The 14149-nt window shown below is 51.2% G+C and overlaps 1 protein-coding gene across 5 annotated transcripts in view; it reads right to left on the bottom strand.

Annotated features, from left to right (window-relative positions):
• The window catches only part of SCMH1 (Scm polycomb group protein homolog 1), a 59497-nt gene that overhangs the window by 38061 nt on the left and 7287 nt on the right, over window positions 1–14149 (bottom strand). For all 5 annotated transcript variants that reach the window (XM_061480320.1, XM_061480319.1, XM_061480317.1 and 2 more), the window contains exons 2-5: window positions 11240–11346; window positions 7895–7979; window positions 5882–5950; window positions 378–448 (exon numbers count right to left, since the gene is read on the bottom strand). In XM_061480320.1, the coding sequence (XP_061336304.1) occupies window positions 378–448; window positions 5882–5950; window positions 7895–7919 (165 nt within the window). In that variant the 5' untranslated portion in view covers window positions 7920–7979; window positions 11240–11346. The remainder of the gene's footprint in view (window positions 1–377; window positions 449–5881; window positions 5951–7894; window positions 7980–11239; window positions 11347–14149) is intronic.

Here is a 14149-nt window from a genome sequence, read left to right on the forward strand (position 1 = left end):
GGAGTATCCTGGTATACCCAGACCCAGGTGTACCATGTGCTGTGCCGATTCCCTCCTGCATCCCCTGTACCCACCTCTGTGCTCAATGCCCAGGGGCTGCTAACCCATTCACCAGAACCATTTCTCTAAGGGCCTATGGCAGAGTAGAAGTTTTCTCATGTTCCCATCCATGCATATCTCAGAGTAAAATCTGTGCTACTCCACCATTTGCAGCACCCAAACCTATCTTTGTTACCTTTGCTTCAGCATGCTTGGTTTCCTGTTCTCTGATATCCTTAAGCATCTTCCTTGCCAAAAAAGGGGCCTATCCCAGGCAGGGAACTCCTGGGTCACTAATGCATCATCCCCTTTGACCTTTCTTGTTTGCACCCTCTTACCTGCTTGAAGCAATGGGCGGGAGCTGGGATGGCACATGTTTCTTTCAGGTATTTCTCCCAGGTGAAGTGACCTGAGAAGAGAAAACGAAAGGACTTAAATAGGAACCGACAAGCAAAAACCTCAGAGCGAGATGGCTGGACTCCAGATACAGGCAGTTCTCCAGCTCTCACAGAGGAGGTGCTCACAGGCAACATGCTCTCATCAAGATCCTCTGATGTTTGTGACCACAGAGGATTTACAACTGCACCTGACAGGCAGAACAAAGCACCATGCTGCCTGCAGCATCCTACTGCCTCCGTGCTGCTGAGAGGGGTCTGCAAAGAGCGAGGGTAACAACCTACAACTTCATATAAAATACCCAGCACAGATGGGGAGCTGTGGAATCTTCCAGACAACTGCCCCTTAGAAGTCATTTGTTAAAGAGATGGCTCAGTCTGGGGATTAAGAACAGTCCCCGTGGGCTAAAAGCAGCCCAAGTCAATAGGAAACTGCTGATGCTGATGCTGCGGTTTCCCTGGTCCAGCCACACACCGTGGCCCCACAGCTCAGAGCAGCATCAGCTCGACCCCAGCAATCACTTCCTGAGGCAGACACAGAGCCTGTAGGTAGGATGGAAGCAGGGATCCTCCAAATGGGGACTCCCTGAACACAGCAGCTCATACCCAACACCAAAGCCCTTTCCACTGAGCGCTGCTGCAGGAAGCGCGTTGATCCTTGCCCTCACCCTTCCCATGTACAGCAGGAAGGGTAAAAGCAATATGTCATCCAGGGGAACCTGGGATTAAATGAGGAATTAAAAGCTCCTGTGATCTGAGCAAATTGTGACTTTTGCCATTTCAACTGAGCAGCTGGGAAAGGCTCCTTCCAGCATGACACGAGCTGGTATTCATCCCAACAGCTCCCGGGAGACCGCCGCTTGCAAGTCATTTCAAGAGCATTGAATGTGTGGCAGCACAATTAAAGAGTCAGCTCCTGCTTCCCCTGCTCACATCAAGTTGTGAATCAGCCTATTCTCAAAACAAAAGCTACATTGAGCCATTTTAGCTACTGCAGTGCACACCACACCTCTAAGAATTCAGGCATCAAGGTCAGCACACGTTGCTTCAGTTCTGCTTCACGTGCACAGAGAAGCTGTCAGGGCTGGATAATCTCCCTGCTCCAAATACATCAAAGCAATGCTACTTTCTTGCCTCCTCCCATGCAGATGATGAGCACACACTGTTAAATACAGTGGAAATGAACAGAAAATACACAGCTTCGTTGCCACGCTGCCTGAAGGTGGTGTCCTCAACATAAGAAGGACGTGGAGCTGTTGGAGCCAGCCCAGAGGAGGCCACGAGGATGATCAGGGGCTGGAGCACCTCCTGTACGGAGCCAGGCTGAGAACACTGGGGCTGTTCAGCCTGGACAAGAGAAGCTGTGTGGAAACCTCAGAGCAGCTTCCAGTGTCTGAAGGGGGCAACAAGGGTGCTGGAGGGGGGCTCTTCATCAGGCACTGTAGCGATGGCACAAGGGGTGATGGGTTCAGACTGAAACAGGGAAGTTCAGGTTAGATAAAGGCAGAAGCTCTTCCCTGTGAGGGTGCTGAGGCGCTGGCACAGGGTGCCCAGAGAAGCTGTGGCTGCCCCATCCCTGGCAGTGTTCAAGGCCAGGCTGGACACAGGGGCTTGGAGCAAGCTGCTCTAGTGGAAGGTTGGAACTGGATGGTGTTAAGGTCCTTTCCAACCATTCCATGGTTCAAGGATTTTACACTTGGTCATATCAATGAAATGTATGAATTATGTGTACTAAACACCAGGCAAAGCAAGCCCAGGCACGGCAATGCCTCTTGCATCCCTCCTCGTAACTCTACTTGCTGACCTGGTCATCTCAGGCTGGGGGGTCCTTCAGAAGCCCCTGTCTGTGGAGCACAGAGAATGCTGGTAGTGACAGTACCGTGTGTCTGCCCCAGGGCCTGAGCAGAGGGCTCTTTGGAAGGGATCAGCTGCACTCAACTATTTTAGTTTAAAGAGGAAACCTCCCCCCTGCTCAGCTGCTTTCAATCCTCGCTATTAAACATGGTCCTGGTTTTAATCCTCCTCTCAGTGGCTCCACAGCAGACAACGCTGCTCTGCTCCCCACAGCACCGTGCTGAGCTGGGACTGAGCTGCACAGCCCCAACAGGAGCAGCAAACTCTGAGGCAGCTGCTGGCCTCTAAAAATAGTGCTTGCACATGGAACTTATTTGAGATGAATTCCGTTGGGACCCAAGTACCATATGAAGACACACACATCCCACCAGAACTGCAGGTACTTACGAATCTTGGTTCTGGGACTTATTTTGCAAGGGACAGCAGAAAGACTTCTCTAAACACTGAGAAAAAGCAGAGGCAATACAGCAGTTCAGCCTTTCTTTCTCTGTTCACCACCAGCCACTTCTTAATGGATTTAAACTGATAGAGGCAAGATTGAGATGAGCTCTTAGGCACAAGTTCTCCCCTGTGAGGGTGCTGAGGCGCTGGCACAGGGTGCCCAGGGAAGCTGTGGCTGCCCCATTCCTGGCAGTGTTCAAGGCCAGGTTGGACACAGGGGCTTGGAGCAAGCTGCTCTAGTGGAAGGTGTCCCTGCCTGTGGCAGGGATTGGAGCTGGGTGAGCTTTAAGGTCCCTTCCAATACAAACCAGTCTGGGATTCTGGGATTCTCTTCCCTACTTCCTCCCCACTGTGCAGAGCAGACCGTACTCCCCAAACTGGAGGGATCACCCACTGGAGGGATCACCCACTGAAGGGACCAAGTTCCTCCCTGTACCATACCTCAGACCTGCTTGAAGGAAGAAACAAGAGGAGGATACTTAAAGAGAAACACCATGGGTTTGTAACTGCATCTGTGAGCTGAACAAGGGCCAAGGACTGTAAAGCTGCATGACTCCTGGAACTCAGCTGTGAAAATGCCTACTGGGGACAATGGTCCATGACTCTTGCTTGCATTTGGAAAGCTCCTTACCACACGCTTGTGTCAAAGGGAGACAGCACGTGCAGGCAGAATGTGAAATCTGGGCTCTGATGGCTTAACCTTCCAAAATACTCCAAACCAAACACTTCACACATCCGAGGGATCATAGCTGCGAACTGCAAGTCTGCACCTTTGTGTTTAGGTTCTCATCGTGTTGAGAATCTATGTTCATCTTTTGCCCAGAATTTAAATGAAGACAGAGTTTCTGTTTGTCTCTAACTGAAGCCTGCTTTGGGCCCCATTAGCATTTCAGCTCCCCAGGGGTCATCAATCCAACTGAAACAATACATGTGCGTTGCAGGTCACATCTGTGAAGGAGAACGTGCCCTCCCCAGATCAAGGCATCCCATTAAAGTCTGCAGCCCATATGTGTATCTGCTAATGAGCATCAAGCAGCACATGAAAGCAGCACAGTCTGAGCCAGCTCGCTATGAAAATGAGCAAAGGATGGTGTCTGCTGGCAGATCCCAATGCCTGGGCACAGCCTCCCCAGGGATCAGCTCTCCCAGCACCATGGCAGAGGTCCTGCAGGTCCTGCCTGTCATGGTTCCATTTGCTCAGCCATCAATCCAGCTGCACATTCTCCATCAGTAACAGCTACAACCAACACCACGACCCCACTTACTCACTGTCTTGCTCAGAAGAAAGGCGAGGATGCATGAGCCAAACCAAACAGGTTTCAACCACCAGGACAGCGTCTGCTTTCCTGCTTCTCAGAGGTGTCCCAGTGCAGCTTTACCTCTAAGCAGGAATCCTTTCAGCCTGGATCACAGGGTGCTCTGTGCCAGAGAGCTGGAGCAGGTTCACCCCTCACATCTACCCCAGCCTCGGGCAGTGAGGAGCTGCTCAGCTTCTTGCAGGGAGCAGATCCCTCGCTGCTCCACCATGTGCTTGTTGAGCAGACACGGGCCCATCAGCCTGTCTGCAGAGGTTCCTCCCCAGGCCAGTGAGCCCTGAGATGCAGCGTGCTGTGGTGGCTGGTGTGGATGAGTGCTGCTGGGGAAGCTGAAGCTCCCAGAAAGCTCCTTTTCAGGTCAGCGCTGCCCCTGAACAGCAGCCAGTCTCTGCCACCCGCACACAGTGCAGAGGGAAAACAGCAGCAGAGCCCCAACACCTCAAACACTGACTGTACACAGGCCATGGGAGCTGTGGCAGTGCCCCATAATGTCATATGGAGCTTAGCGAGCGGTGACAGAGGAGCGAGGACTTTATTGGAGGTTCTAACACACTTCTTGCCCTTGGAGAAGGTCATTCCAAACTGTGATCCACAGAACTTCAAGTTGAGGGCAGACAAGAACAGATGAGATGCTCCAAGAGCGAATGGCGAGGGCTGATGGTGGCCCACAATGTGCCAGAGAACCACACCCTGGAGTGCCACCCCCCGAAGCACAGCAGCTACTGCAGCTCTCCTAAGGGCTCTATGACACACAGAAGAGAATTCCCAAAGGCAAACACATATTTCCTGCTAAAATGGCTTAGCTCAGGCAATTGTTTCGTTTCCTGTTGCTCTCAACTTGGTGGGAAGTATGGACATCGCTTCCCTTAAGGAGACAGGCAGAATGTAAGGACATAAAGACATCACCTTCTTATGCTCTGTAAGTAAAATACAGGCCCTAAAAACTATTAATTACACAAGCCTTACGTGAACTTCCTAAAGCTGGAAGTCACCTGCATCCCCCCTGAGGAACGGCAGGAGCTGAGCACAGCGCCACAACCCTCCCTGCCTGTGCTGGGGATGCCTCATCTCCAATGACATGGGACACCTTCCACTAGAGCAGCTTGCTCCAAGCCCGTGTCCAACCTGGCCTCGAACACTGCCAGGGATGGGGCAGCCACAGCTTCTCTGGGCACCCTGTGCCAGCGCCTCAGCACCCTCCCAGGGAAGAGCTTCTGCCTAAGAGCTCATCTCAGTCTCCCCTCTGGCAGGTTAAAGCCATTCCCCTTGGCCTGTCCCTACAGGCCCTTGTCCAAAGCCCCTCTCCAGCTTTCGTGTCAACACTGGCAGCTGCTCTAGGGATCCTTCCATGGGCCATACCATGTCTCTCCTACAAAACTGAGGCCTGGGCTAGCCACTGCTGTGAACATGGAAGGGGAGTGTATGGAGAGTTCAGAAGTTCCTTATGCCCCAAGTGCATGGAAAAAGAAGGGCAGAGTCACCCCTCAGCACTTGTAGCTGAGGAAGAAACAGATCTGCTGGATCCTGGCTGGTTTCAAACGAGCTAGCTCAGCTCTGGGCTCACCCCAGTGTCTTCTTGGCCAGTTCTGATCGTGGTCAGAATTAACCACATGAGGACTCACATGAGGGCTGTCCAAAAGCAGTTTTTATCTGTAATCTAAATCAGCATTTGCAGTTTCCCACATCCCAACAACTCAAAAAGCTTTCAGGAGAAAATAAACACAATGGGAGAGGGGGAGAGGGAGAAAAAGAAGGAGGGGGGAAGGAGGGGGGGGAGAAGGAGAGAAGATGAGGAGAAGGGGAAAAGCGGAGGAGGGGAGCAGGGAGCTCTCTTACCTTGGTACTGGGAGGGGGACTCTGATGGGCGGCCGTACTTGTGCTTTTTACCATCTTTCCAGTCTATGGCTGAGACAAGAGACAAAGTGTTTGTGTCAGTGAAAGCAGCCAATGCTCTTGAACATTATCTGCCCAAGGCACGGGCTCTGCAGGCACTTCAGAGGAGAGGACTGACCTCCCTGGCCTTGTCATGAGCCAGGTAACATGGATCATTTGTCTAAACCTACGGGGTGTGATTGAAGCAGGGAGAAGGCCTGACTTGAGGTATCTGCATTTGCATCTTAGTCTCTGCCCAGAACTCACCAACCAGTGTCCTCCCACAGTGGCAAGCAGTAACCTAAGAAACAGCAAACGGGTGAAGCTCCATTATTTTAACATGAAGAAGTGGCAAAGCTCAAAAGGAACAAACTGGCTCATGTGGGTTTCACTACACCAAGACATGGGAAGTTTGGGTTAGATCTTAGGCAGAAGCTCTTCCCTGTGAGGGTGCTGAGGCGCTGGCACAGGGTGCCCAGAGAAGCTGTGGCTGCCCCATCCCTGGCAGTGCTCAAGGCCAGGTTGGACACAGGAGCTTGGAGCAAGCTGCTCTAGTGGAAGGGGTCCCTGCCTATGGCAGGGGGTGGAGCTGGATGAGCTTCAGGGTCCCTTCCAACCCAATCCCAGTCTGGGATTCCCTGAAATGAATGAAAAGGGTGGAAGAACAATTCCCTTGAGGGACAGTATTCTGCCATCTCCTCAAGAAAGCAAGACTAAAGGACACAAAGTATTTAAGCCAGAAGCAAAAAAGCCCCCGTGGATGGGTAAGGCTCCTCCCGGTGTTGCTGGATAACTCTAACAGCATCTGCACACTCCAAGTAACCTCTTGCCATACTCTGCTAGAGAAGTTCTATTTTATTCTTCACCTTTAACATGCAAAACTCCTCATTAAGCAGGCAGGAAAAGCAGCGGAGAGAGCAAGAGAAGCAAGAATTTCTGCAGGCAAATGAACAAGCGAAAGTTCAATGCATTATTAAAACAGCAGGTAAGTAGGACACAAACCCAAGTGTTGCTGCTGTAACCTATGGCCTAGCACAGGTCCCACAGCACTGGGCTGAGGCATCCTGCTCCTGAGGAAGGGAAGAAGCCGTGTGCAGCCAGGCCCGAGGCCACAGCGCTGACAATCAACGTGGCTCTTTGATTCCCAGCCCTGCAGCTGCCTCACAGCCTGCTTCCCCCATCCCCTGCTCGCCTTCATTTATTTGCACTTCATTAAAGGACAAGCAGTGAGAGGAGCCACCAGAGAAGCAAAGATGTTTAAAACACAAGAAAGGGAGGAGAGAAACGGAGCATAGAAATCTCGTGCAATAAACCTGGTGAGTGTGCAGCAGATGTGAACAAAGCACTGCGGAGGATGCTCCATCCTCTAAGCTGCTCCCTTCCCCCATCCTCCCAGGCACATGTGATGAGATCACCCCGGTCCAACACACACGCGTGGCACAAGGCTGAAGGAAATCAATAGCCCTCTTAAGCACAAGGAGCCCGAGCAGCTCAGCTGCAGCAGCCCCACAGCTTCCCACTTGAGCTGGGGGGAGCACGGGGAGTGCACGTGCGGCTGCTGCTGCGTGGAACAGGGAAGAGACTCGGGTGGCCAGAGGTAAAGTACCAGATGCCATCCCCACGAGGTAGGCTGGGCTTTGCTTTCACGCCTCATTAGAAGGGGAAGGCTTGTGCCAGCACAGGAGCTGTCTGCCTCACGCTGGGAGCACAGGCAGGTGGTGTGTGCTCATACACCAGAACACCCTCACTGCCCAGCACTGTAGCCCATGAACTGCAGGGGTGCACCCATCAAGGGACTCCTCCTCCACCTGCTTGGGTGAAGGGTTCTCTGCACACTGCCGGGGAAACAAGCGGCTCAAACTTGTGCCCACACGTCCCCTGTGCTCCCACCCCATTGCTGTCCTCATGCTGTGCTGGGTCCTTTGCTCAGGACCAGTCTCTCCTGGGCTTGTGGCTGTGCCAAGCATCAGTGCTCACCTTTTTGAGGGCCTGGTTTCCGCATTCTATCACCTGCTGCTGTCCTTACCCTGGGACTGGCTGCCTTTTGGATAACTGAAGATGTCTAGGAGAAAAGAAACACACATGAGACCATTCCCCATTCTGGAGCACACAGTCATGTGCAACATTAATCACACAGTGGGGAGAAAATAGATGCTCTTTCACCCTGGGTTGAGCAGAACATCTCCTACTGAACACAGACAATTCATTCCAACCCCCCTCAATCTACAAGTCTTTCTCCATTATGTGGACAACTTCAAATGTACAGCAGTGGAAGCAGCAGAACCCAGGGAGAGGAGCACATGCCAGTGTCTGTGTTAACTGCTGCAGGTCCCGGGTGGGTTCGTGGCACAGGGGGGCTCTTCCCCAGCACTAACAAAGGGAGGCAGAGCTGAAATGTATGGAAGAAACCACATGGAAACACAACATTAACTCTGGCAAAGCAGCACTGCAAAGCCCAGCTCACCACTTGCAATTCAAATTGCTCACAGCAGTTCTGGGTAATAAGGATGAGAAATTGGACAAAGAGCCAGGAAACATTTTTGCTGTTAGGACTGCAATCAGTGGCCAAGTGGTGCTGCATTTCCTCTTCTCCTGGTTGGAGGAAAACTGGCTGGACTGTCCCCAGCGAGAATGGGCAGTTGAACAGTTGCTTTCTTCCTCTGCTTAGAAGAATGGTACTGAAAATCAGAGCTGTGGGGAGGTGAGAGCTGGACATATCCACGAAGCCCGGTACCAAAACGGATGGCTGAGCCACAAACAAGCCCTTTGGAAAGTGGTAAGAGCATGTTTGACACTGCCTTAACTAATGAAAGATGAATTGTGTGACTCTCACTCCATGTTACTCACAGTGGGGCAGTCAGGCTGCAGGATGTGCAAGGAAGCTGGCTGGGGACACAAGTTTCTGCTTCAAGGGTTATTCACAGATCCAACTTGGCGAGAGGCTTTGATTTGGAAACCCAGCTACAAACTACAGCCTTGAAGTGCAGTGCTTGCAACATTGAGCAACACCCTGACATGGAAAATACTAAAAGAATATTAAATGCTAAAGGAAAAAAAAGCCAACCTAGTTGTTTTTTAATCCAAATCAAAAGGCACACAGGAGCCTCTCATTGCTGCTCTCATAAATAGCGTGTTTGTGCACACTTGTGAAAGGAGTTAAGTTTCTTTTGCTTTCAGTAGCAGAAGGTAATCTACATGTGAAAGCTTATTTACAACTTTTAATGCTTCTCTTCATCATTTTCTCCAGGCATTTTTATTAAAAGCCAGCAGTCATGGTAGGGAGAGTCCCCCCAGGGTGAAAGGGGTTTATGTAAAGGCACCAGACATGCATTCACCATCTCTGGCTCCTCACCTCTGCTCCCTGCTCTGCTCAGACATGAGTCTGGCTGAAGTACCTAAACACGGATCATAAATCTCATGAGTCTGGCCTGGGATGGGTGTTCCTGTGCTACTCAGATGCTTCTGAAAAGCTCCTTCAGCCTGAGCACTTCGGAGCCCTGCCGCAGGGATGTGCAGCCTTCCCTGCTGAAGTGTTTGGCCGTGTGTGAGATGCTCAAGCTGTGGCCTGGGAGGTGAAACTTCTGCATCCCTTATCCTCACACAGACAGCAACAGGAGTAACTCCAGCTATGTGTAAGGTGCACAGATGGGTGCTGGTCCCTCAGCCAGTGGGCTCCCAGCATGCGGTGGAGGGGAATGAGACATTTAGATGGTGCTCCTATCAAAAAACAACAACAGAAGGTGACCCTTCCCCAAAGGAGGTGACTTGGGCTGCATGGGGACTCCAGCTCTGTGGAGGGTGCCAGCCTGGGGACTGCACTCTCCAAAATATGCTCCCAAGAACCTGTCCAAAGGAGATGGTCCCAGCCTGGCTCCTGCCACCCTTCGCAGTGCTCCAGCACCACACACCATCAGCTGCCAAAGACGTTCTCACAACACAGGATGGCAGCACAGGGTTTTAGCCTGCAAAAATCGTTGACTCAAACATGGAAAACCCCATGGTAAGTGATTATTGTGCCTCAGGGATATGTAATGCCCAGGGAAGAGCTGGAGCCAGACTCCACACTGAGTGTTTTTGTCCCACTAGCCCTGCAGACAGGAGCCATCAGCCTCCCAGGGACAGGGACCAGTTGCTGCACAAGGCTCTTTACCCACAGAGACACAGCCCGTGTGCCCTCCTGCAACTGGTATAAACTAGGCTTTACTGACACGGGGCTTGGCAATTCCCACTGGCTGTGATTTCATTCAATAGCTGCCCAGCAAAGCTGGAAAATCTGCATCCTTGGATATACTCCAAGTATCCCCGGGGACCATCCTGAGCAGCCTGGTCCAACATTGAAGCTGGGTCTGACTTCCTCCCAGCTCTGCACATGGGGCTGGACCACACAACTCCAGAAATTCATAAAATCCCAGCCTGGTTTGGGTTGGAAGGGACCTTAAAACTCATCCAGCTCCAACCCCTGCCACGGGCAGGGACACCTTCCACTGGAGCTTGCTCCAAGCCCCTTTGTCCCACCAGGCCTTGAACACTGCCAGGGATGGGGCAGCCACAGCTTCTCTGGGCACCCCATGCCAGTGCCTCAGCACCCTCACAGGGGAGAACTTGTGCCTAAGAGCTCATCTCAATCTCTCCTCTTTCAGCTTAGAGCCATTCTTCTTCCAACCCGAAATACCCTACGATTTCATCTCACTGACACCTGACTGGAAGTCAAGTGGAGCTGCCCTGTAGGCTTTGGCAAGCCTGTAACACCCAAGTGAAGAAGACTTCAGTCTAGAGGGATGAAAGCAATCAGCAGAACAGGCACTGCAGGATGGATGGACGTGGCCTGTGCACTGCTCAGGGACTGGAGACTAGAAAAAGATCTTAGAGTCATGAATAGCAGAAGCTACTGTGTGGTATCTGAGGGGGAAAAGCGAGCTGTCTGCATGGACAGTGACCCCAGACACACACCCCTGCTGAGACCCTGTCAGCTGGGTCAATGACACAGAGGCACTTTTGCATCAAATGAAGCACTGGAGGTTTACCCAGCCCAGCACATGCAATACTCTACCTCCAAACCTGACACTTGTACAGAGCTGTGTATCCCAGTTAAAACTCCCCTCTTCTTCCAGCACTGTATTTCTCATGCTCACAGACAGCAAGACAACCCTGGAAGCACGGACCACAGTTTTATGTGGTGTTGATTTCAGGGTTACACCCTCAAAGAACAGCTCAATGTGCAAGTTGATTTCAATCCCTTCCAATCTATAAAGGCCAAGTGACATGCTGCCTTTCGCAGCAGGTAAAGTGCCTTTCCCAGAGTTTTAAACAACTTCCACTCACCGAGATCTCAAAAGTGCCAGGGGCTCCTCTGAACTGTCATGGGCTCTAGTTCCCCATCACTCCTACAGGCCACCAAAGTCAGTCCAAACACTGCGGCATATCAAAACCTGGAAGCAGAGAGACAAAACGCAGAAGTCTGCATTTCATTGCAGAAAGGCTGGGTTACCGCTTGCATTATTCATGTTCATATTTAATTCATTTAAAACATCCAAATTTAAATTGAAAGGCAGCTGCAACAAACATTCCCCCTTCCCATAGCGAAGCAGCGCAGGACTTGACACAATTTAAGTGCAGCTTGTGGTGGGTACACGGTGCTGTTAAACACCTTGGAGATGAGCAAGATCACATCAGCCGAGCTGCTACAAACTAGTTCAGCCTTTGTAGAATGAAACTATCACACAAAGAAGGATTTAAAAGACTAGAGCTGATTAAGAATAAAAAGAAGAGAGACCACAGGAGAGGCATATAAATAATGAAGAGCATGAAGGGAGTGAATCGGGGATGTCAAATTCTCCCTTCCCCAATGCAGCAGGGCAAACTGTAGCACTGAAACACTGGAAGTATATAGCAGGGAGAAGGAAATGTGTGTATGGGAAGCTCACAGACATGCAACATGGTGTTGATAACATTCTCATAGAGGCCGTTATCAAGACAAGTAAGTAAGTGACACTAAAAAAGTACACATTCAAAAGTAAACCCGCATTTGTAATCGCATCGGAGCACAGAGCCACTGGCACTGCCAGCCCAAGAAACAGCTGAGTGAGAGTGGGGAGACCCCATCAGCTCCTGCATTTTCAGGGAATTCCAGCCTGGTTTGTGTTGGAAGGGACCTTAAAACTCATCCAGCTCCAACCCCTGCCACGGGCAGGGACACCTTCCACTAGAGCAGCTTGCTCCAAGCCCCTGTGTCCAACCTGGCCTTGAACACTGCCAGGGATGGGGCAGCCACAGCTTCTCCGGGCACCCTGTGCCAGTGCCTCAGCACCCTCACAGGGAAGAGCTTCTGCCTAAGGGCTCATCTCGGTCTCCTCTCTGGCAGGTTAAATCACATACTGATCTGGGTTGAAAAGGACCTAAGATCATCCAGTTCCAACCCCCTGCCATGGGCAGGGACACCTTCCACCAGACCAGGTTGCTCCAGCCCTGCTTTGGCCAGAAAAAGCTGAGCTCCTCCACTCCTGCCTGGCTGCCAGCATCGGGTCACAGCCAGAGGCAGGACACCAGCATGAGACCCAGTTTTGTTACCCCTGCTCTGGTTTACACTGAGATTTACACCTCAGATGTATTTTCCTTTTTCTTGTTCAAAGGATAAAGGCAGCCCAGAGCCAGGCAGGGATGGGAAGAGCATCCCAGGGTGTCCTTACCTCCTATGGCTGGTCTCTCCAACAGCCACATCCCTCAGCACACACATCCAGGACATGCAACTTAATCTAATTAAGTTCTCCCCACACTGCTCTTCCAAAAGCTCATCCTTATCAGCCCTAAGGGAAGAATGATCCAATTTACCTGTGCCAGGCTGCAAGGGACCTTCGCAGCTATGAGGCAGCCTTGCTCTGCAATATCCTTCCAGTCAATGTTGTGACTGCAGCAGCAGTAAAACAAGGAGGGAGAAAGTGTGGGTAGAAGCTGCTGTCACATCTCCCCAGACCTCATCAGACGCATGTAATCTCTTTATCCACAAAGCCTCTGCTCCTCTGGAGTGCATAATTATGAAAAGAGTTAAGCTGAGGTTCTTAATGGCTCTTCTAAGCACTTCTTTCTTCCACTAAAGGCCCCACTCACATCAGAATGGTTTCCTGGGGTTGTTTGGACTTCCTATTATATGAGGAAGCTTCTGGTGACCCATGGGCTGAAGGCCAAGGCACTTCACAGCACTACTGTGATTGACTGAAAGGGCAACTGAAGTTTTGTTGACAGCGTGCCAAGCTTCAAACCTCTCTGGACAATGTAGTTGCCAGCAGGCAAGACATCTTCAGAAAGGAGAGGAAGAAAACTCCCAACAGCGAGGCTGGAAAATGGTTTTATGGGGTTGGATACAAGCCCCACAGATTAGGAGGGTGAAAAGAAGAAGGAAACTGTGCATATTGCCAGAGGACTGTGAGAATGATGCTGCCTGGGAATCCCATGGGACAGCAACAAGAGAATCCTGATGGTTTCTCATAATGCAAAAAAGGCCGTTGATTTGTTTCCCCACAAGAACGTGGGTCTCAAGCACCATGAGCAGTCCAGCTCCTAAAACCCCTTCCACAGAACCTCTGCTTCAACTTCTCCTTCACAGGGATCTTCCCATCAAACATTACCAATTTTTCCAATAATAAAGAGTTCTTCCCTATAAAATTCCCTTGGGAAATGGGAGGGCAGCACTCTTAAGTCCCTGCCCAACAGGGGTGATGCCAGTGCTCTCATCCCAGCTTCCCAGCATGGGGCTCAGGCTGTGCTGGGTCCTGTGACAGCTCCATTCTGGAAGCCCTTATGGGCACTGGGTTACATGAGAGCAGCCAGTTACATCCTGACCCAATGAGGAAACAGGCATAGAGCCATGAGAGCAGATGTAGAGAAACCACCTCGTCCTGCTCACTGAACAGCTCTTTATTGCCATTTTTCATTTCTATGGTGGGGCACTTTCAGGTTACTTGAGAAACAAGGGCTGTCAGCACGGAATTTGGAACACTTCTGCCTCCTTTGGTTTCCACACCAGTCTCAGCTCCTCAGATTCCTGCCTGGCCTGCAGACATCAGAACTTTTGCTGGTCTAAAATCATGCTTTTATCATAGAATCACAGAGCGGTTTGTGCTGGAAGGGACCTCAAAGCTCATCCAGCACCAACCCCTGCCATGGGCAGGGACACCTCCCACTAGAGCAGCTTGCTCCAAGCCCCTGTGTCCAACCTGGCCTTGAGCACTGCCAGGG

This window comes from Pezoporus flaviventris, unplaced genomic scaffold, assembly GCF_033815535.1.
Source record: "Pezoporus flaviventris isolate CSIRO_AGI_PZ_B2104156 unplaced genomic scaffold, CSIRO_AGI_Pfla_v1 ptg000176l, whole genome shotgun sequence".
In the NCBI taxonomy this organism is placed as follows: Eukaryota; Metazoa; Chordata; class Aves; order Psittaciformes; family Psittacidae; genus Pezoporus; species Pezoporus flaviventris.